This window comes from Mesoplodon mirus, assembly GCF_964341445.2.
Source record: "Mesoplodon mirus genome assembly, chromosome: 6".
Lineage (NCBI taxonomy): Eukaryota > Metazoa > Chordata > Mammalia > Artiodactyla > Ziphiidae > Mesoplodon > Mesoplodon mirus.
The window spans coordinates 143897709-143921022 of NC_138982.1; the positions used below are offsets into that span (position 1 = coordinate 143897709).

A 23314-nucleotide genomic window follows, 5' to 3' on the forward strand; every position below is an offset into this window, starting at 1 on the left:
GTTAGACTTAACCACAAGAGAAAAGAGAATGAGAAAAAATTCAAAATTCGCTGCAAAGATGAAGTTTTCCCTTAATCGGTGGACACTGGGGGTCAGCTTTGCTCAGCCTTGCACATGCTGTCAGCAGGCAAGGTAGCTGGGTGGTGGGGTACCTTAATAAATCTTATCTAGGAGGTGGATGGCTGGAAGCCAGGCTACCGCTGGGATTGCAGGAAGCCACCATCACTCAGGCCAGCACCGGGTGCTGATGGTTGCTGAGGTTTGTGCCAGGTCGGATGGGGAGGTGGGCTTGCTTGTGTCCGGCTCCATCGTGGTCACGGTGGTCCAGCCTGATGGTGGTCTGTGAGCACATTCATGAGACGACCACAGCCTCCCACACCGTGTGGCTAGGGCGAGGCCTGGGTTCGAAGGGGGTACCCATAACTCAGTAATGATATTTTAACGTAATTTTTAAAAATGTGGCCTGGCGGGGTGCCCACATGTCTGTGGTCTTCATGGCTCAGGGGACAAGTGAACCACCGGTTTTGCTTGTTTATTTCGTTTTTACCGCAGGCTGGAGAGTGAAAGTCTCAGAGCCTGGGTCAGCATCTGCCTGGTCAGGCCAGTCTCTGGAGACCTCGTCTTCCCAATGTCACAGCCCCTCACAACTCACTTCACATCCATTGTCAGGTGTCTGCCCTGCACAGATGGACGTGCCCGGCTTCTCTGCCCGGCTGGACATCACTGGGGCTGTGCTCCGCCCTCGACACCCTGACCTAATCACCAGACTCTGAGATTTTTGAAAACTCCTTGGGTGATTCTAACATCCACATCCATTGCTTCAACCACTTGTGAAGCACTGGCTTTGGGGAGGGGCTGGTATTCACGTTCACCGGGACCCCAGGGCACACGGGGGCCGGATTGCGCAATGACCCCCTCTGTCCCCTGCACGAGCAATGGAGCGAAGTTTGGGGAGAGACATGTGCGCCCCAGGACGGGAAGATGAAGGCCCATCTCCCCATCCCCCCACCTGTGGATGATTTTCCTGAGCAGGGATGAAGGTCGCTCCAATGTCTGAGTCTGGCCTGGGGTCTTCCCAAGTCCCTCAGGAAAGCACACTCTCAAGACGGGGCCCTGAACAGCCAGCAAGGGAACAGAAGCCGCCATCTGGGGCCTGGGGGTGAGGGGTGAGGACCGTCTCCCCTGGTGGTGTCGGTGGCCCTTGACACAGAAGCAGTGGCTCAGATCTGACCACGGAAGCGACAGTGGGCGGTGGCGGCAGCGTCTGTGAGGGGAGATAGCAGCTCCCCGGGCCTCGAGCTCCATCCAGAAGGGCGGGTGCAGGGGCCTGGGATGCTGGGGCCTCTGGGGTGGAGGGTGGGCCCCAGCCTCGGCTCCCTCCTCACCCCACGGGGTTGTGCGCTGACTGCCCGGTCCTCCTGGGGGTGGAGGGCAAGCGGGGACCTGCGGGGGGTCGGGGAGGCGCTGGTGGGACCCTGCGGACAAGTCGAGTGGGCGAGGGCAGACGCCACGAAGAGCTACGGACTCGGCCCGTCAGGGAGGAAGGACAGGATGGAGTCCCTCTCGCAGGGGGGAGAGGGCGTGAGAGCGCTCAGGGAGCGGGCAGGGCGTCTCGCTCGTGGGGACTCACGTGCACCTCAGAGGGGCCCTTTCTCCCCCGAACAGACCTCACGTGACAAATCGCAGTGTAACAGGCCTCCCCTGGGTGGGCTCTGGGGTGCTGCTCCCTCAGCGGGGGCTTTGGGATGAGTTACTTATCCTACAACAAAGGGAATAATATCTCACTTCCAGGATGTTCACAGGATCTCACTCGAGAGACCTGGCCCAAAGTGCAAGCTTAAACACAAAGCCTTTTGCTTCGAAAAGGAGCCAGCGTCTCTCTTCCAGCGGGAAGGATGGCTCAGACCCAGAAACCCCCCGTCCGGAGGCTGCGCTGCTTTCTGGCCCGCCCCGTGCGTTGTAAACAAGCCCTGCAGTAGAATTAGTAGAATCAATCGTCTGTGCAACCTTAACGGAGTCCTGTCAGCAGAAGGAGATCAGGACACTCAGCTTGGACGGCTGGAAACCCTCCCGGTGTCCGTGCAGAGCTGCGTGTCCCCAAGAGTGAGGGAGGGGACAACCCTCCATCTCGGGGTTACTAAGACTTCATGAGTGTTCGTGGTGACATTTGTTCATTTGTCCACAAAGCTGCATCCATTTTCAGAGGAAAAAAGCAAAAGAAGGCCACCCAAGATGTCACAGATGGTAAACTTGACTTACAAAGAAATACCAAAAAGTGCCAATTGGTAAGATGGTTTTATTGCCTTTCTCTTCATCAGGAAAGATATTAATAATCTTTTTTTTTTTTTTGGAACTTACATTTGAAACGGTGTTTCTCAAGTGACACTTAGAAGGTGGCTTGCCCTCCCCGTCAGGTCAGCACTAGATGTGAGGTTTGCTGCACCGTCACAGCTAGGGAGCTACTTTGGGACCCTTCCCTCCTCCCCAGGCCTTGGGGAGACCTTCTGCTGGGAGATGCTAAGACACCCTCCGCCGCTCCCGTCTGTGAAAGGCTGAGAAGGGAGAGAGTGACTCGGCAGAAATAAAACACAACAGCGGAAAGTCTCAGGAAGGAAGACGTGTCCTCGTGCTGAGGACGGGAGCTTTATTCTTTAAGACATCAGGCCTCACACATCAGGGCCGCGCTTGCCGGGAGCAGGTGATAGAAAAGGAGTGGTGCTAGCACCAGGCGGAGCCCCCTCCCAAGCAGTCGGGCAGCAGCATGGCTTCAGAAGGTGCATTCTGGAAACAAAGCACAGACATGCGTTACCCTGAGCCATCTCGTGCCTGCCCACCCGCTGCCCCGCTTCTCCAGGTCCAGACAGGCTCCAAGGTCAGCGCCGTTTGCTGCTTTCTGCACCAAGTCCCTGCGGAAGGGTTGAGTTCCCCCCCGACCCTCGTGGGAGAATAGCCACATGCCCCACGGGGACCCAGGTTGCCGGGGCAGATGGCACCGGAGACGGGCCCAGGCAGGGCCACTGCCAGAGTTCAAAGAAGTGTCGTCGCAGGCTGAGGAGCCGGCAGAGCAGGGACGGCCAGCGCAGGGGTGACTCTCCCTCCTGGGCCCAGAGCCTTACCTGGACCTCTGCCCGGGTTTGCTGGAAAGGGGAGGAAGCCCTGGACAGTGGGCAGGGGCCCCGTGCTGACTAGGGAGCTGGCATCAGGCTGAGATGCGGCCTCCTTTGTCGTTACCCGGGGACGAAGGGCAAGAGTGGCCCCCCCGGGTGCTCATTCCAGGAAGGGGCCTTAGGTAGCTACGTTCATCTTAGACGGTGATCTGGCACCGGGGCTGCCAGATGGCTCACGGCCACCTCCACGCCCCACACGTGATGAGTGGGGCCTGGAGCCAAGACAGCAAATCACCTGTGCACAGTCTGCTCCTGACACGCAGTTCCCCAGGGGCTATCCTGAACCCCACTGCTCCAGCGAGGGAGGGGTGAGCACCTCGTGCTGGGGACAGGGTGGGGGATGGCAGGGCGGGGAGAGGTGCCAGGACTCCAGCCCAGCCGAGAGCATGTCACTAGTCGCAAAGCACAGAGGCTCTGCAGGGGTCGTGTGCTGAAAATGGCCTTGCAGTCTGCCCAGCATTCCAAACCTATGTATTGTCCATTTCTCTCCAAACTAGTTCCCTCTCCATCGGGCTTCAACTTTGGACACCCTTCTGAAATGATTAGAGTTTGCACAGACCTCCTCGGCCAGCTGACAGCCGTGGCGCAGGGGGTTCCACCCAGGGCCCAGGTGTGTGTGGCTTCCTGGGGGCCTGGAAAGGTCCCCCGTGCACGTGGGGCGGACTCACCTGCATCCTGCAGGGGCTTGAAGCACCAGGGCACCCCGGGGATGCTGGAGTCGAAGCAGCAGCCCCGGTTGTTGCACTGCTCGGGGGTGACCCCGGGGTAGCCGCAGTCCACCCTGTCCTTGGCTGGGACCATGCACTGGTTCGGCGCTGTCCCAAACAAAGCCCAGTCAGAGCCCTTGCTGGCTTGGAGTTGGTCTACCTGCTGCACTTTGCAGGTCTGCACCCTCCCCCAGCTCCTGAGTTCAAAGGCTGTGATCTCACCCCTCCCATAACCTGTGCTTGTCTGCTTGTCCAGGACACTCTCCCCGTAAATGTTTAAAGAGAAACGTTCTGTAGGAGATCTGGCTGGCTGCCTGGTGTCTCTCACTTGGGTGCTCCTAGCACCTTGTCAGGAAATCAATAGGGCCTGGATTCCTTCCAGCTGGCAGGTACCCATGGGAATCCAGGGCCCCTGAACCCGGAAACAATGTTCCCCTTCATTGTCTTATCAACAAAATCTCCCCCTTGAAACAAAAGAAGAATATAATAGAAGGCGGGCATTCAAAAGAGAAAATCACAACGTGAGCTATTTTCTGCTTCTTTTCTGCATCTCCCTACCCCGCCGTCAAGCCTTCCCTGGACAGCCTTGGGCCTCTAATATTCATTTTCCAAGTAAGTCTTTATGTCTGAAGTTCAGCAAAAGTCCACTTTGCCTCATTTCTTAAACTGGATTTTTCCTTAGGAAACTAGAAATCACGTGAAATCTCAGATCCTCTTCTATGGCTGCCAATTCATAATTCCTTATTCCACTGGTTCCCAAACTTTGCTCACATTGGGATCAGCCGGGGATCTTGAAAAACCATTGATACCTCCTCCCACCCAGAGACTCTCTGATATAGTTGGCATATCCTGGGCTTTAAGAGTTGTAAAATCTTCCAGGTGATTCTGATGGGTGACAACTTTGAGACCACTCAGTAGATAACTGCCACACCCTAATTTCTTCACACTCTGGTTAATGGAGCAGCCACATTCCATTGGAACTGCAGTGCAATGGCTAAATGAAAACTGTGTTTGTAGTTATTGAAAATGTACTGGAAGTGATCGTTTTTCATTTGTCTTTTCTTTTTGTTTTGCGAATGTGCCAGAATAATGCACAAAGACCTATATTGTAATTTGGAAATCTCCAGCAGGGAAGGCAGTGGGATAGTGGGCTTCGGTGTTGGCTGCCAGCCAGGTGGACCTGGGCTCCAATCCTGATTTCCACACTGCCCAAGAGGGTCAGTGAAAAACTTTCTGAGCCTCAGTTTCCTTGTCTGTAAAATGGGGACAGCAAGACCAATAGGTAGAGCTGTTGAGAGAAAATGTGTGTGTCTGGTAAGTGGCAATTATTAAGGGGCCTGGTCACTCTCCTCAAGCCACAGGAAGCCCCCAGCCTGGCTCTCCCACGTCCCATCCCCTTGTCATGTGCTCCCACCCCGCCACCCGGCCCCTCCTCCTTCCTGCTGAGTGGGAGGAGGTCAGAGCGGTACTCACACAGGCCCACGTACTGCCCAGTCGAGCTGGAGGACACCAAGGCCAGGACCACCACCAGCAGCCAGAACGTTCTGGCCTCCATGGCCACGGGTGGGCTCTGGGGATCCGTCGGCTCAGAGGACATGCCACGTCTGCCGAGAAGACTCATTTATACTCCTGTGTTTACACAGGCACTCCGGATTCTGTTTGTCTGGGGAGCCCTTCCCTCTAGGTCCAGCCCCACCTGCTTCTCCCCTGCACAAGATGGTACAGCCCCAGAGCGTCGTCCATCCCAAGGCTGGGGTTGGACCAGGTTTCAGGAAAGCACAGACCCCCAGAAACGGGCTTAGAAGGGGCAGTTATTTGAAGGCTGCCCTGGCAGGGAGCCCGCCTGGCTGCCCTTGGAATCACCTGGAGGGCCGGACTGGCATGGACCCCTGGGCCCTGCCTGCCCAGGCAGGTGACTGGGAGACCACTGAGTTCTCCCAGCAGCCAGCGCGAGCCACCACCTGATGCTCGGCTTCAGCTTCACTCGGTGAATGTGGATGGAGCCCCCGCTGCAGGAGCCTGGGGCTTGGGGCTCAGGAAGGAATACCAAGGGGGCAGATCCCCATCCTGAAAGACTCCCTCACGGGAGACGGGGGTGAAGCCGCGAGACCTGGTCCCAAGTCCGGGGCTGCGTGACTGTGGACGCTTCACTTCCCGCCGGTGCCCCAGCTTCCTTGCCTGTCACACAGAGCCTCATCTGCAGGTTTGCCTGAGCTGGTGAGCCCGAACCAGGTGCTGGGGTCACACCTGATCACCTGCCAGCTGCGGTGCAGCAGCTACAGCGGCAGAGGGTCCAGCCTCGCAGACTCCAGGTCTTGATAGAAGCGGCAGCTGTGGGAAGGGGGGCAGGGGGGGATGGAGCACAGGTTTCTTAGAGGGACGGGGGTGAGGCCGGCCTCGGAGCCTCGAGAGCTGAGCACACGTTGCTGGGGGACGTTCAGCCGTGTGTGTTCTCTTTGTTCTGTTCTGGGGACCCTGGGCTGTCCACCAGGGGCAGAAGATGGGGGCAGAGAGCCCATCCTGCCCTCCAGAGTGCACAGGCCCATAGCCATCCGCGTTCCCCCTGGGGGAGTTCAAGTTCCGGGAATGAAGTAACACCAGTGCCAGAGCGGCAGGCCCCAGGGTCACCTGTCTTGGCCCAGCCTTGACAGATGGCTTGCCCAGTGCTCCCAGAGACCAGCGTGAAGAGCTGCCTGGGCCATCCTGGGAGCCTGAGCTGCATTCCTCCCTCCCTGGTCTTTGTATGCTGGTGCCCAGGGAAGGCGAGGGCCAAGAAGCAGGCTGTCTGGCCCCAAGTGCTGGGGTTGCAACCTCCCACCTGCAGGATGCATGGCCCTTGGCACGTATACAACAAACATGGACTGAGCGTGATCACAGGCCTGGTACTTGGCCTGTAATGTTGGGCCCTGAGGACACCAGGCAGAGTCCTGCCCTCGGAGCCCACAGCCCTGTGAGGGCGAACCAGCCTTGAAGTGTGAACTGTGGTATGATGCCACAAGACCTGGCAGAATGCTACCCAGCAGGCTTCTCATCCGGGGTGAAATCTGCACTGGGTTTTGAGGGATGAGTAAGAGTTCACAGATGGGTGAAGGTCAGAAGCACGTTCCAGGCAGAGTCACTATGAACTCACCACCTCACAGAAAATACAGTCGGGGCTATACACTCCATGTCACCTCTCAGCTTTCTAATATTGTCCCTCTTGGTTACTCAAGCTGGCAGAGAGCCACACAGAGATAGAAGGTACAAAGTCACATTGTTCGACACACCTAGGGTAGCCCTGGGGCCACAGACCTCCCCAGGGAGCTTCCTGCTGACCAGCTGTCGCATCGCTCTGCAGCTGCCTTGGGTGTGGCCCTGCCCTCTGTGTTCCGTCCAGAGTTCCCTCCAGCCGGACCCTTCCTGAGGAGCGGGACCTGAGTGTGGATGCTTTGGGGACACAACCATGGACCGATTCAGGGAGGCTCCTGGTTTACACTGAGGACAAGCGGGGGCCTTACAGTCGTGCACATGTATCGTGCACCCGCTGTGGGGGAGGGTTAGAGGACAGCAGGTCCTGAGTTGGGACGGAGGTTATGGGCCCGAGTACGCCCCTCATGGACCCTGGATCTCTTGCCCGCAGTCCTGGGCCAGCACCCATCATACCACATACAGGGGCATGTGACAGCCACTGGGGGTTTCAGGGAAAGCAGCGTCCAGCTCAAGGTACATATCCAGTGATGTTGCCACAGTGACCTCTAAGTCCAGGGCTCCTTTGGGTTTGGAGATATTGCGTCAGCCCCAGGTGCTGTGACACCAAGGAAAGGTTCCCAAGAACAAGTCAGCTGGTGACCAGGGCACCCAAAAGAACAGAGATAAGTCAGCAGTAAACAGAGCTGAGAGCCAGGAGCAAACGTGCCCGGCCGGGGGACACCAGGCCCCTCGTGGACAGCCCTGCCTTTTGGACCCAGACGGCCTTTCTCTGCAGCTGGATTGGCTCCAGCAGGAAGCTGAGGCCTGGCAGCCGCTAAGGCGGCACCTGGGTGTGCCTCCACTTGAGGCTGACGAATGCCAGCCCCTGGCCCTGCGCTGTGTCCCAGGAGGACAGCCACGGAAGACAGAGGTGGTCCCTGAGAGCCCCCAGTACAGGCGGGGCAGGACAAAAGCCCAGCAGCAGCAGAAGACCCCGGGGACCCCATCCTCCCACCAGCCAAGTTGGATAAAAGCCACCTCACTGTTCTTCCCTGTGAATCAAGCCGCTGTCACTGACTGACTTGCAGGTGTGCTGGGTCCAAGAGTGTCCTCCCCAGATTCACGTCCTTCCTGGAAACTCAGAGCGTGGCTTTATCTGGAACGGAGTTGTTGCAGATGTAAGTGTTTCAGTTAAGACGAGGTCAGGCTGCAGTAGGGTGGGTCCCTGGTCCGATCTGACTGGTGTCCTTTTAAGAGGGGAGGAGATGCAGAGACAGACACACAGAAAGGAGACGATGGGAACATGGACAGGCAGGGAGATGCCCTTGACTACGGGGACCGAGACCGGGAGACACAGCTAAGATCCAAGGGATGCGGGCAGACCCAAGGAGCCCGGAGACGACGGGGAGCCCTCAGAGGGAGCCCAGCCCGCCGCCACTTCCAGCCTCCAGACTGTGTGAGAAGGGATTTCTGTGGTTTAAACCACCCAGTTTGTGGTACTTTGTTATGGTCGCCCCAAGGGACACCCGGCTCTGAGGGTCTATTTTAACTTGTACTTTCTTGGGTGAGGGGCAGGGAGGGGACGACACAGCTAAGGATCTCGACAGTGGTCTTGAAAAGAGACCCTCTCCTTCCCCACCCTGCCCCTGCCCTGATGAACTGGATGAACTCTACCCTGTGCCCAGTGCCCCCACCCCGGGACCCTGGCCCTCCTGCTGTGCAGACTGTGACTCCACCCCTGTCTCGGGCCCCTGCCTTTGTCTTCACTGTGCACATGTGATTGTTGGCCCCTATGGGTCACGGGCTATAATCAATCACCACGTGTTTGTGTCCTTATTCCAATTTCCTTGTCTTGGGGAGGCTGGACCACACTGACAAGCAGGGAAGTGCAGAGGTCTCACTTCCCAATCAGGGCCACAAGGGCCAGGGCAGGGAGCAGTCCACGCCAGGGGAAGCCCAAAGGGAGGTGACCGTGTCGTGAGTTGTCCAAACTGGGACATGTTCAGAGAGTATGGGGTGCTATGAGCGATTATGCCAGGACAGCAGGTGTGGGGTCCCAGGCCACCCGCCAAGAGGGCACTCAACCAGCCCCTCACCGGCGGCAGTCACTTCTGAGTCTGATTTGAACAGCGTGTGGCTTTGATGGGGCCCTGGCAAGGCGCTCTCTAAAGCTCTGGAAACAGACACAAAGCCGAGGGGTGCAAACATGAGTGCGTCATGGTCCATCACGCTCTGACATGCATGCCTGTGCACTGGTGGGCAGTGCGCATGTGGGTATGAGTGTGAATATCCAGCCCTGTCTTAGTGTGTTCAGGCTGCTGTAACCGCACCACAGACTGAGAGGCTTATAAACAACACGTATTTCTCACAGCTCTGAGGTTGGAAGCCCAGGATCGTGGCACCAAGGCCTTCTGTGGAGGGCCATTGCCCTGGTTCATAGATGGGCCTTCTTGCTCAGAGACATCTGCACTTCACAGGGCGGGAGGGGCAGGGATCTCCGGAGCCTCACTTATAAGGCCACTGATCCCATCCATGAGGGCTCCACCCTCATGGCCTCATCACCTCCCAAAGGCCATCACATGGAGCATTAGGATTTCAACACAGGAGTTGGGAGGGACACAAACATTCAGGCCACTGCAGGCCCTAATCAGTAGTCAGTGAGTGGAGTAACCACACAGGTCCCGTGGGATTGCATCATGAAGTGTCTTTGTTTTCATTTCCCATTCAGTGGGGACTGATTCTTTTCCTTTTGGGATGAAAACTCAGGTGATCCCATGATCCCTAAAGTCACAAAACTTAGTTGTCAGGAACTGAAGCTTTAAGCTCCATGTTATAATTAAATTCAAAATTCTGAATTTGATTTCATGTGATGCTATAAAGGAATTAGTGGTAGCATGATAATTGTATTGTAGATTTATGACTGTGTATCTGTATATATATTCAGGTACCTATATATATATATTCAGATATATACCAGGGCCTGGGTTTGATCCCTCGTCAGGGAACTAAGATCCCACCTGCTGTGCAGCATGGCCAAAATAAAAATTTTTTAATTAAAAAAATTAAAAACAAAAATTGGTAGTTAGATTATTTAAAAAAAAAAGAAGAGTTCACACTTCTTGTACAAGCCCTAGAGGGGATGCACAGAGTTCTAGGCCCCATGGCCTGTCTCTGGTTCATAAGTAGAAACATTTATTCATCCTTCACCCCAACACACTCTGGGATGCAGGAAGATCCTAACAGCTCTTGTTCCTTGCTTGAGATTAGAGTTCTCAAGAGTCAGAAACGAGCCTTCTGTCATCCCCAACTATGGCGGGCATGGACCAAGCTCTCTCGGTGGTCCCCCTATGCCTTGTCCTCCAGACTTGAGATTAAGGGCAGGCACACCCACCCTCCTTCCCTGTTGGGGCAAGATGGGAGTGGGAGGGACTCGCAGCGCCTAAACAGCTCTCTCTAAATGTTCTCACATGTCATTTTCTCCAAAATTCTCTGCTCATGAAGCTTTTATAGCTTCAATACAAGTACAAAATTTAAGACTCATCTAACAGTCCAAATTACTTTTAAGATGTCATGGTCTGTATCTCACTTTGAAACATGACATCTATTGTTACTGGATGTCCCAGCTGACCCTCCACTCTTAACATCCTATGACACTAGGGGTAGGGGAGCAAGAAGAGAGATTATAACTGTATTTATTCACGGGATTCTTGATTGAATATAAAACCCAAAGACAGAGGCTTCCCTGGTGGCGCAGTGGTTGAGAGTCCGCCTGCCGATGCAGGGGACACGGGTTCATGCCCTGGTCCGGGAAGATCCCACATGCCGCAGAGCAGCTGGGCCCGTGAGCCATGGCCACTGAGCCTGCGTGTCTGGAGCCTGTGCTCCGCAACGGGAGAGGCCACAGCAGTGAGAGGCCCGCGTACCGCAAAAAAAAAAACAAAACCCAAAGACAGAAGTTTTAAGTTTGTTTCTTGAGATCTTCTAATGGGCAGGTCACTGTGGCAGACTCTAGTGAGAGAGAACAAACTCAGATAAATGAACATTTCCTTCTCATGAGGGACTTCATAGTACAACAGAAGGCTAAATAAGCAAACAAATTGTATACGTTACTGAAGCACCTGAAAGAACCAAGTAAGTAGGGAGGTGCCTATTCAAGGATAAGAAGACCACATGTTTTGTACTTTTTTTAAATTGAAGTATAGTTGATTTACTATAGTGTGTTAGTTTCAGCTGTGTTGGTTTCAACATAGTGATTCATTTATATATATACATATATATATATGTAAACATAAATAGAAATATATTTAGATTTAGATTATTTTCCATTATAGGTTATTGCAAGATACTGAATATAGTTCCCTGTGCTATACAGTAGGGCCTTGTTGTTTATTTTATATATAGTAGCTTGTATCTGCTAATCCCATACTCCGAACGTATCCCTCCCACACCCCCTTTCCCCTTAGGTAATCATAAGTTTGTTTTCTATGTCTGTGAGTCTGTTTCTGTTTTGTATTTAGATTCGTTTGTATTACTTTTTAGATTCCACATATAAGTGATGTCATATAATATTTGTCTTTCTCTGTCTGACTTATTTCACTTAGTATGACAATTTCTAGGTCCATCCATGTTGCTGCAAATGGCAATATGTCACTCTTTTTTATGGTTGAGTAATATTCTGTTATATATATGTACCACATCTTTTTTACCCATTCATCCATTGATGGGCACTTGGGTTGTTTCCATGTCTTGGCTATTGTGAATAGTGCTGCTATGAACACTGGGATGCATGTATCTTTTGAAGTAGAGTTTTCTTCTTTTCTGGATATCTGCCCAGGAGTGGGGTTGTTGGATCATATGGTAGTTCTATTTTTATTTTTTTAAGGAACCTCCATACTGCTTTCCATAGTGGCTGTTCCAATGTACATTCCCTCTAGCAGTGTAGGAGGGTTGCCTTTTCTCCACACCCTCTCCAGCATTTGTTATTTGTAGACTTTTTGATGATAGCTGTTCTGACAGGTGTGAGGTGGTACTTCACTGTGGTTTTGATTGCATTTCTCTAATAATTAGTGATGTTGAACATCTTTTCATGTGCCTGTTGGACATGTGTATGTCTTCTTTGGAGAAATGTCTCTTTAGGTCCTCTGCCCATTTTTTGATTGGGTTGTTTGGTTTTTTGATATTGAGTTGTATGAGCTTTTGTATATTTTGGATATTAATCCCTTGTCAGTCACATCATTTGCAAATATTTTCTCCCATTCTGAAGGTTGTGTTTTTGGTTGTTGATGATTTCTTTTGCTGTGCAAAAGCTTTTAAGTTTGATTAGGTCTCATTTGTTTATTTTTGCTTTTATTTCTTTTGCCTTGAGAGACTGACCCAAGAAAATATTGCTGCAGTTTATGTTTGAGAATGTTTTGCCTATGTTCTCGTCTAGGAGTTTTATGGTGCCATGTCTTATATTTGTCTTTAAACCATTTTGAGTTTATTTTTGTATATGGTGTGAGGAAGTGTTCTAATTTCATTGATTTATATGTAGCTGTCCATCCTTCCCAACACCACTTGTTGAAGAGACTAAATTTTAAAGGTAGCCATTTTTTCAAAATTAAACTACATATTCAATGCATTTTTTATCAAAATCCCAAGGGAGATTTTTATGAAACACCACAAATTGGTCCTAGTATTTATATGGAAAGGTAAAGGGCCAAAGATATCCAGCGAAACTTTTAAAAAACAAGTAGTAAAAAGAGGAAGAGAAGGATCAGAAGGTATCTGTCTAATCAGATTCTTCAAAAATTGTGTGTAAAGCAAAGAAGTATTGGTGCAGTGATAGAGTCACAGACAACTGGAACAGAACAGAAAGCCTAGAAATAGATCCATTTACATAAGGTAACTCGGATAATAACAGAAAAATACTTCATATCAGTGGGGAAAGAAAGGACAACTAAGTACATGGTATCAGGGCAGTCAGTTATTGATATTAGAAAAGGATACACTTAGATCCCTGCGTCACAACACGAAGCATCTCTTAATTGTCCATAGTGAGAAAAAGGTAAATTTAGATTCACAACTTACAACTCATTAACACATTCCCAGATACATTAAAGGCCCCAAAGTGAAAGTAAGCCTTAAATTTTAAAAAGAAAATATAGATGACCAGCCACCTCACACCAGACCCAACCCTCCTGAATATAATAACGAAAACTCTGGAAAATATACAAAAACAATGACCTGTAGGCAATTGGGAGTGAAAAACGAAGCGAAAGCAGAACAAAAATGCCCTGTAAGATCCTAGAGGGGCATTGACACTTGGAGGAAGGGAAAGGGAATGGAGTGAATTTGCTATCTTTATGGATTTTTGCCTGAGGGGAGGCCATGGTTGATATTGTCTAGTGGTGGCTAAAACCCCAACAGAAAATCTACAGTCTTTCTAGCCTAAGTAACTAGCATACAGAGAACAAGACAAGCCCAGCAGCTGGGAAGTGAAGGGGAAATTCCAAAAAGGAGAGAGCCACAGGGAGAACCCCAAATTCTGTGTAAAAACTCTTCCCAAATTTTGGTCTGACCTCTGAACCATGTGTATGCAGGACAGGCTCCAGCTAAAATAAAAGAACTGAGGTTTGAGTGCCACTCAAGAGGCAGAGTTTGAAGTTTGAATACAACCAAGTAGATGGTTTGTTAAAACAAACAAACAAACAGATATAACACTCTTCAGAGGAATGTAAGAGAATCTAGAGTCTCCACAACATACCAATATATTATCCTGTATTTAATCCAAAATTACTAAAAGACAAAGAAACAGGAAAGTGTCATGCATTCTTAAGAGAAAAAACAAACTGAGATGACCCAGATGTTGCAACAGTAGGATAAAGGTTTTAAAACAGCAACCATAACTATGCTTGAGGAAGTAAAGAAAAATGTGCTCATAATGTATGAAAAGATAGAAAATCATAGAAGAAAGAAAGAAAGGAAGGAAGGAAATAAAAGGAAAGAAAACAGTAATAAAATAGACAACAATTCTAAAACTGAAAACTCCAATATGTGAAATTAAAACTTATTGGATGGACTTAAGAGCAAAATGAAGATGACGGGAGAAAGGGTCAGTTAACTTAAAGATAGAACAAGGGAAATCATCCTATTTGAAGAACAGAGAAGAAAAAAAGTTTAAAACATGCACAAAGCCCTCAGTACCTGTGGGAAACTATCAAAACATCTAACAGAAGTAAAATAGAAAAAAATGAACAAGATAAAAAATTACCAATCCTTGATCTTTGAAAAGATTAACAAAATGATGAACCTCTAACTAGACTGGTGAAGAAACAAAAATTAAAGAAAACAAAAATTACCAACGTCAGAAATGAAAGATGGGCTATTACTACAGTCCTACAGACATTAAAAGGAAAAATAGGTAATATTCAGAATAATATGAATATTAATTAATATTAATACCAACAAATTTGACAACTTAGATGAAATGGACAAATTCCTTGAAAAACAAAATTTACCTAGATGAGCACAAGAATAAATAGAAAAATCTAAATATCCCAATTTCTATTAAAATTTTTGAAGTTGCTATCAAAAACCTTCCTACAAAGAAAGTTTTGGGCTAAGGTGGTTTCACTATTGCATTCTATCAAACAAAGAACTCTAATCTTAATGCAAACTTAGAAAAAAAAGATAAGAAGGAAATACTTCCCAACTTATTTTATGGGGCCAGCATAAGCCTAATACTCAAACCTGACAAATACATTATGAATTATGAAAGACCATTGTGAATATAGATTCAAAAATACCTAACAAAATATTAGTAAATTGAATCCAGTAAGATACAAAAATAATGATACATCAGGATTTAGGTGGATTTATCTAAGGAAAACAAGGTAGGTTTAACATCAGATAATTAATGCAATTTACCACATTAATAGAAAAATGAAAATAAAAACATGCAATCATTTTAATAAATGCATAAAAGGCATTCAACAAAATTCACAGCCATGCATGATAGAAACTCTCAGCAACTAGGAATACAAGGGAACATTCCTAAGCTGATAAAGAGTATTGGCAAAAGAAGCCCCACAACTACCATTGTACCTTGAGGTGAAATACTGGACATTCTCATTCTAAGATTGGGACCAAAGCAAGAATTCTCAATCTCACCACTTCTTTTAACATTATGATGGTGGTTCCAGAAAATGTAATAAGGCAAGGTAAGAAAATAGTAGAGATCACAAAAGAAGAAGTAAAATTGTCTTTATTCACAGAAGATAATCTTATTTCCAACTGCTTGTGGCTAATATATAAAACCACAACTGATTTTTTATACTAACTTTGTATCCTATAACTTTTTTGTTTCAAAGGTTTCTTAGGATCTTCTAAAACAGCACAAATTGTGAAGGCACAGTTGATAAATATGACTCAATTAAAATCAAGACTACATATTTATGTATGTGACATATGTATGTGACAGATGAGTAAAAAGTCAAGTCTTGAACTCGGAGAAGATATTTGGAGCCCACATAAGTGACAAAGGATTGTTATCAAGGATACACAAAGAACTCCTACAAACTAAGGTCACAAAGGACAAACATGGTTTTTAGAATACACAAATAGGAAGTGTAAGGTAAGGGAAACCTCAGTAGTCAATAAAGATGTGGAAAGAGGCTCCACCTCACTCATAACTGATAATTACAAAATAAACTAACATTAGAATGACATATCACCAAATGTTGATAAGAGTGCAGAGAATTAGGAACTCTTAAAGTTGGTAGGGCATAACTGACACATCCACCCCAGGAAGCATTTGGGCAATACCTAGGATATTGAACAAGTCCGTATCGTTCCGAAAGGAAGAAACTGGGAATAATATACCTAATTGCCTAGCAGTAGGGGAATGCAGTCTATGTTAAATTAAATGAATCAGACCTATTTATCAATAGAAATAAATTTCAAAATTTAACTGTACAATATAAGATGAAAAGCCTGCATATTATGGTATCATTTCTGATTTATTTATTTATATTTTTTGGCTGCACTGTGCGACATGTGAGATCTTAGTTCCCTGACCAGGGATCGAACCCATGCTCCTGCAGTGGAAGCACGGAGTCTTTTTTTTTTTTTTTTTTTTTTTTTTTGCAGTATGCAGGGCTCTCACTGTTGTGGCCTTTCCCGTTGTGGAGCAAAGGCTCCGGACACGCACGCTCAGCGGCCATGGCTCACGGCCCTAGCCGCTCCGCGGCATGTGGGATCTTCCCGGACCGGGGCGTGAACCCGTGTCCCCTGCATCGGCAGGCGGACTCTCAACCACTGTGCCACCAGGCCCTGGTCCAGTAAGTGACCATGTTTTATACGATCCCTGGATCGTATAGAATCCCTGGATCAAATGTGCTCTCAGTGTGACCCTCACACCATGCACCAGCTTATCCCTCATCTCAAAGTACGTCAGAGAAAATAAACTGGAGGTTGTGGTTCTGACTTCTTAGGGATGACCACTAAATAGTTCAAAAAGCTAGTGGTTCCAGCAGAGGTGAACAAATGGCCTATTCGATTTTTCACTACAATGCAGGATAAGAATGATCCGAACTGAAGGCACCTTACATCGCATAAACTGCAGCCATATCTCACCCCTGGCTCTTTCCACCACATCCCCGACCATGGTTGGCTCAGCTGCGTAGAAAGTAGTTTGTAGGGAGTTCAGAAGATGCAGAGAGCAGGTCCGTCCAGTGAGAAACGTGTCGCCAAAAGCAAAGCCATCCTGGACCATCAAAACTGCAAAGAGAATGTATCCGTTACCCAGACTGGAATCTCCGACTGATCCCTCGAAGCTGTCTACACAGGGGGAAAGGAGCTTTCTCTGCATGGAGGAGAATTCCTCAGGGTTGCCACCTCTCCAGGGCTGCTGCTCACAGGGATTCTGGCTGGCTTGTGCTAAGGTGCCACATGGGTTTGAAGTAAGCATATCTCTCAGGTTGACCCTTCATACTCACCATCATTTCAATGTTTCAGAGAATGCATTTCCCCGGCTATAATATATTCTCCTAGTTAAGAATTCAGTCCACCAGGAAATTGAAAGCAAAGTGTGAGACCATCAAGAATGGCAACATCGACAGGCCAGAGCCTGCCTCAACCGCGGAAGCCTCCCTACATGTAGCTCTTAGTTATAAACGGGCTCACATGTTCTCAAGACTCAGAATAGCCCTGTTTCGCATATTAAATGTAAAGAAGCTAAAACCAAGGCTCATTAATAGATGATTCATACCCGCAGCACTCACATGATAGCTTGTGTTTGACCGTCTTGAGAGGTTTTACCAAAGCGTTAATATTTGTTCAACTCCCACAGGCCGATACATTATTGAGCAAAGAAAAATCAGTCAATATTTACTAAACATCCATTGTGCACACAGCCTTTGGCTCAGATACCCTGGGGAGGTTCCAAAGGGAGAAGATGATGTGGTCACAGTTGATAGGGAAGCTGTGGTCATGAAGGGAGCATCATGAACTCAAACTCAGTTGCCTCATTACGGAATCCATGCAGCATTCCTTCTGCTGCAGCTACTTCCCTCCAGCGGCTCCAAACGTTAGGAATATTTTTTTAGATTTTTGGGGGGTATTTTACTACTAAGTAAATGGTTAACATGACATGAAAGACTCCATTGTACTCCAAATAGCTTATATCTTTAAAAGTACACACAATACAACAACTTACTTATTTTTCTATAATCCATATTTCTTTATTTTTACATGGTTGTATGTATATTGAAATGATATAACATTGTCTCAAAGTTTAATTTCACCTTAGAACTCTTTCCTCCTGAAATTAATTGAAAAACTTCTATAGTCAACTTTGTGCTTTGTTTTCTATTATATATATATACCTTTTAATTCTATCTGAATAGAGGTGAATAACACATAGCCTTTCATGATAATTAAATTAATCTGACATCAATTTGTGTAAGAGGAAGCTGTTATCATTCCCCAAACTTACTCATTTTTTAAAAAATTTATTTTATTGAAGTACAGTTGATTAACTCTGCTGTGTTAATTTCTACTGCACAGCACAGTGATTCAGTTATACACACACACACACACACACACACACATTCTTTTTCATATTCGTTATATTAGGAAGGGTTGAGTGGGTGAATATGCTGATTTCAAAAATAAATTCAAAACACACAGGCAGTCGTGTGGGAGGAAAAATGTGTGAGTGTTGGGGCCCCGATGTCTGCACATCACTCTTCCTAACAGAGGGTATATCAATATGAAAGATACAGGATACCCTGAATCGGGATCTGCCAGGCAGGGGGCAATGGGGGTGTGTTGTCCGAAACGTGAGGAAGATGAAGATGTAGCGAGAACACGCCTCTTTCCAGGGCATCAGGGCAGTGAGACAGTCCTGACACGGTAGCATACGTGGTGAGAGAGACCCTGGATAGCCCTGGGCAGAAGGGTCCCCAGCACTTGGAGTCCACAGGGCAGCAGCTCCAGGACCAAGCACAGTGGTCGGGACCTGGACCCTCCATGATGTCATCTTTGCTGTCGTGCAGGAAGGCTGAGAGAGGATGGTCCTGTGGGATCTAGAGACGGAAAACTGGATTCAAGCTTTCGTGGGTGTCCCCGCATGCCTGAGCCGTGGTTTCCTGATGGGCCACTAGGACGCCTTCCGAGGTGGGTATGAGGCTGGATGTCAGGATAATCTACTGGGCAAAGCGTCATTCCCGTGCTGGTCGCGGGTGGTGTTGCCATCATTACAGGAGTCCTATACAAGGTGACTGCTTTAGTGCGGTTGTGACAATCTGGAGGTGCAAACCCTATAAACATTCTCCATCCCTCAAGACTCAGTTCAGCTTGACTTGGCCTCAGGGACTGGGCCCCACTCTAGGTTTCGTGCCCAGAGCAGCTGTCCAATACTGGACCAGACCCTTGGCAGCCCTGCCCTGCCAGCTCTTCTCCCTGAACCGGAAGCTGCTGTCTGCTCAATTCCTTGGCACCCCAGCTCTGGGGGATGGGAGTCCTCCCAGTAGGTGAGTGTGGAAGTGGGATGGGTAACGGAGAAGAAGGAAGGAGGTGACCTGGCCTGGAGCTCATGGATGAGGAGCCCTGTAACAGAGGGCTGTACCCTGAGGCCAGCAGTTAGCAGTCCAGCAGATTGCACAGCCCCGTGTGAGTGCCCAAAGGCTATTAAATGATTGGAGAACCATCAGCTGGGTGCTTGCTTGTCATCCCACTTTTATAGACTCTAATAAAGCAAACTGAGAGCAGGCAGGCAGGATCTCTGTGCTGGGTTTATCTGCCTTAATGAGGGTCATTTGGACCATAATTCAATACACTCACTGCGCCAAGGTACCTTCTGCAGAATGATGTAGCCATAAAGCAGAAAAATTCAGAGATTCTGTAGCTAATAAATAACTGGTGGGGTGATTCTGAGGTTCTGAGCGATAAGGCACTGTGGAGGCAGGCCCTGGAGCCGGGCTTCCCAGCCCTTTCCACTGTGCCCTTTTCACAGTAAAAAATAAAAACCCTCAAACGCTTTTCTAGGAATTACAAAAAATAAGTCGTAGTAACTTTGTATGGTGTAGGATAAAGTGAATTGATATAAAAATATTTTCTTTTAGATGTTTCCTTAAAACTGCAGTCATGGGCTTCCCTGGTGGCACAGTGGTTGAGAATCTGCCTGCTAATGCAGGGGACATGGGTTCGAGCCCTGGTCTGGGAAGATCCCACATGCCGCGGAGCAACTAGGCCCTTGAGCCACAACTACTGAGCCTGCGCCTCTGGAGCCTGCGCTCTGCAACAGGAGAGGCCAAAACAGTGAGAGGCCCGCGCACCGTGATGAAGAGTGGCCCCCGCTTGCCAAAACTGGAGAAAACCCTCACACAGAAATGAAGACCCAACACAGCCATAAATAAATAAATAAATAAATAAATATTTTAAAAGCCAAGCATCTGAAGCCCTTTAAAAAAAAAAAAAACAGTCATTTCTATTACAGATGTGTTTATTAACATTTTTACTTTCTGGAGAAATTTGATGTTCTCTGTAAGATTTTTAAATCAATTCATCAGATAACTTCTCTGCTGAAGATCTGAAGATGAATTTTCAGTATTATTACTTTTATGATTTTTCTCCTCATTAGCTTCCTGTATTTCTTGACCAGTATTCTTTCTCTTGCTTCTTGCTTTTAACTAGTAGTCATTATGATTAAAAATTAGTCAATATATTGCTAATAAATGTAAACTTGAAAACACTAAGGATCAAAAGTGATTTAACTGATGTGACATTAAGCAGGGGATGTGTCTTGACCTCAGTCGAAATAGAATTCAGGACAAAGCACTTACACATGACGAAGAGGGACACTTTATAAGCCACAATTCACAATGAAGGTACACCAGTTACAAAAATCTTTGTACCAATAAGGAGCTGGGCAAAGGTATTCTACTTTACTAACCAGAAAGCATAGGTGATGCAGAAAGAGAGAAAAACACAGCTGATATTGAGTTGGGAACACCATGCTGTGTTGATGGGGACACCACTCTGGGTATGTCATGTGAACAAAAATATAAGTAAGAAAAGATAGACAAACAATAAAATCAATAAGGTAGATCTTATGGACATACATATGTCGAACTTAAGACCTGACAATACAACTGGAACCGAGCAGAGCCCTGAAGCCCCTGCCCCCTCCAAGTACAAAACTGAGTAGTTAATAATGAGGTCAACAGAGTCACCGACTCATTGTCTGATGCACATTCCTGAATTGCTTTTACAGATACCATAACTGCCACTGGAGAGGAAAAGCTAACTGTGTGATGACCAGACTGCAGCCATGACATGAGCTGCTCCATCTTGAGCAGTACTGAGTCTGTGGCCAGCACGATTCCAAGAACTGGTCTGAAGAGAATGGGATTAACACGATTGCTCATAGTAGTCTATATCTTTGTGGGCATCAAAGAAACTGTAGCTTGCTCTGCCCGTGTCTGTAAGCGGGCAACTAAAACTGTCAGCCAAGAGATGCTCCAGACCCACATTGACCTCTTCCACTCTGAGGATACGGCATCCTATTTAGCGTGAAGAAGTGACAGAAGATGGACTTCTGCCCGTCAGGTACAGAAGGCGGACTCTTGCCCATAACCCTTTAGAACTGGAGTGATGTCTGACAAGTGGGTATGTGTTAAGCGGCTCTTTTGCCCCTTTCCTGTTCCCCCTTTTCTGTTCCCCTCTAACCTTACAAAGAACCTAATTATAGGAATGAGATCACTAAGCAATTGAAACTAACTGCTGACCTGTGCTCTCCTCAATGCCCACCATGCCCTGTCTGACCTGTTGATTCTTTCCCTCGATAAAAATAAGTCAGGATGAAGAAGTAAGCAGTTAAAGGGTGACCAGCTCTCTGCCCCAATAGCCCCTCAGCAATCCTGCAGACCACTTGGGCAAGATGACATCTGGGGCTTCCTGGTGGCTCAGTGGTTGAGAGTCCGCCTGCCGATGCAGGGGACGCGGGTTCGTGCCCTGGTCCGGGAAGATCCCACATGCCGTGGAGCGGCTAGGCCCATGAGCCATGGCCGCTGAGCCTGCGCATCCGGAGCCTGTGCTCCACAACGGGAGAGGCCACAACAGTGAGAGGCCAGCGTACCGCAAAAAAAAAAAAAAAAAAAAAAAAAGATGACTTCAGAAGAGTCATCCAGTCTGCACGCAATGGAGAAGGATGCAGAACCCAACCTCCTGACTCCATAATTCACTGAGATTCCGCCCCTCCCCCCACCCCGGTTTTCTTCCATTAAAAACTGCCATGGCTCAGCAGAATCTCTGGAGGTGGTCTCTGGACACGAGTCCACCTTCTCCCCAGATTGCTGGCTTTTCTGATTAAAGCAACCTTCCTTTCTACTGGCACTTGCCTCTCGAATTATTGGCTTAGAAGCAGCCAGCAGCCGAATGTGTGTTCCATAACACAACTTCCTAAGTGCATGTGAAATCTTCACAAAATTTAATCATATGTTTGTTCACAAAGAAAGCATTCTGTTCCATATGGTAGACATGTGACAATCACTCTATGGTCAAATGTAAAAAAAGCTAGAAAATAATGACAACATTTCTGAAGGTTCTTGCATAAGGAAATTTAAATATCTCTACTAAACACTTGTGGTTAAAAGATTAACTACAAACCAAAGTTACAGACTTTCTTAAAAATCATGGTAATAAAAACACGACATTTCTGAATCTATGAAGAGTAGTTAAAATAGTGATCAAAAGAAAATGTATAGCTTTAAACACGTATCAGTAATAATGGAAGTAAATTCCCAACTCAGAAAGCTAGGAAAAGAATAGGAACGCAAGCCAAAATAACACAAAGATGAAGAAATTAATGAAGTAGCTAAGAGAAAAAGAATAAATCAAAATCTTGGTTCTTTTGAAAAATAAACAAAATATGCAAACCACTAGTCAACCTAATAAAGAAAATAGAAAAAAAAAAAAAGAGAGGGAGAGAGAGAGAAAAACCCCCAAATAAACAAAATAAGAGTTCTTTGGGAAACACCTATTACAATAGAGGAAACTTTAAAAATTATAAGAGGCTGCTCTGAATAAATTTATGCAGCTAATTTTGAAAATCTAGATGAAATAGACAAGTTCCTAGGAAAATCACCCTTTATCCAAAGTGATCTGGTAGAGGCATGAAACTCAAATCAACCATAGAGGAAAGAGAGAACGTTATCAAGTTTTACAGATTTGTTCTGTAAAACTCTCCATGCCCAAATGGTCTCACAGAGAAATTTTAACAAAGCTGCAAATACCAAATAGTCCCAATGCAACATATATTGTTCCAGAGAATTAAAAGAAAACAAAAGAAAATGCCAAAATTCACACTGAAAAAATTACCTCAAAATGTGTCATAAACCCAAAATATAGGAGCTAAGGCTATAAAACTCCTAGAAGAAAGCATACTAGAATATCTTTGTGGTCTTGGATTAGGCAAATAATTTTTTCAGCTACGGCACATAAAGTGTGAATCATGAAAGAAAAATCAAAAACATTGGACTTCTACAAAATTAAAAACATCTGTTCTTTGAAAGATACTTAAGGAAATGAAAAGGCAAGTCTCAGACTTGGAGGAAGTATCTGCACAACATAAATCTGATAAAGGATCTGTATGCAAAATGGATAAAGAGCTCTTACAACTCAATATAAAGAAGACAAAACACCTGATGAAAACCGTAGGACTGACATATACACACTACCGTATATAAAACAGATAACTAATAAGAACCTACTGTATAGCACAGGGAACTC

The 23314-nt window shown here is 47.3% G+C and overlaps 1 protein-coding gene across 1 annotated transcript; it reads right to left on the reverse strand.

Annotated features, from left to right (window-relative positions):
- Positions 1-2604: 2604 nt before the first annotated feature.
- TFF3 (trefoil factor 3) lies at positions 2605-5471 on the reverse strand (the record flags this gene model as incomplete). Its single annotated transcript, XM_082625254.1, has 3 exons — positions 2605-2781; positions 3836-3982; positions 5348-5471. 3 exons carry the CDS (start codon positions 5469-5471, stop codon positions 2768-2770), a joined length of 285 nt encoding a protein of 94 aa, XP_082481380.1. The 3' UTR covers positions 2605-2767.
- Positions 5472-23314: the final 17843 nt, after the last annotated feature.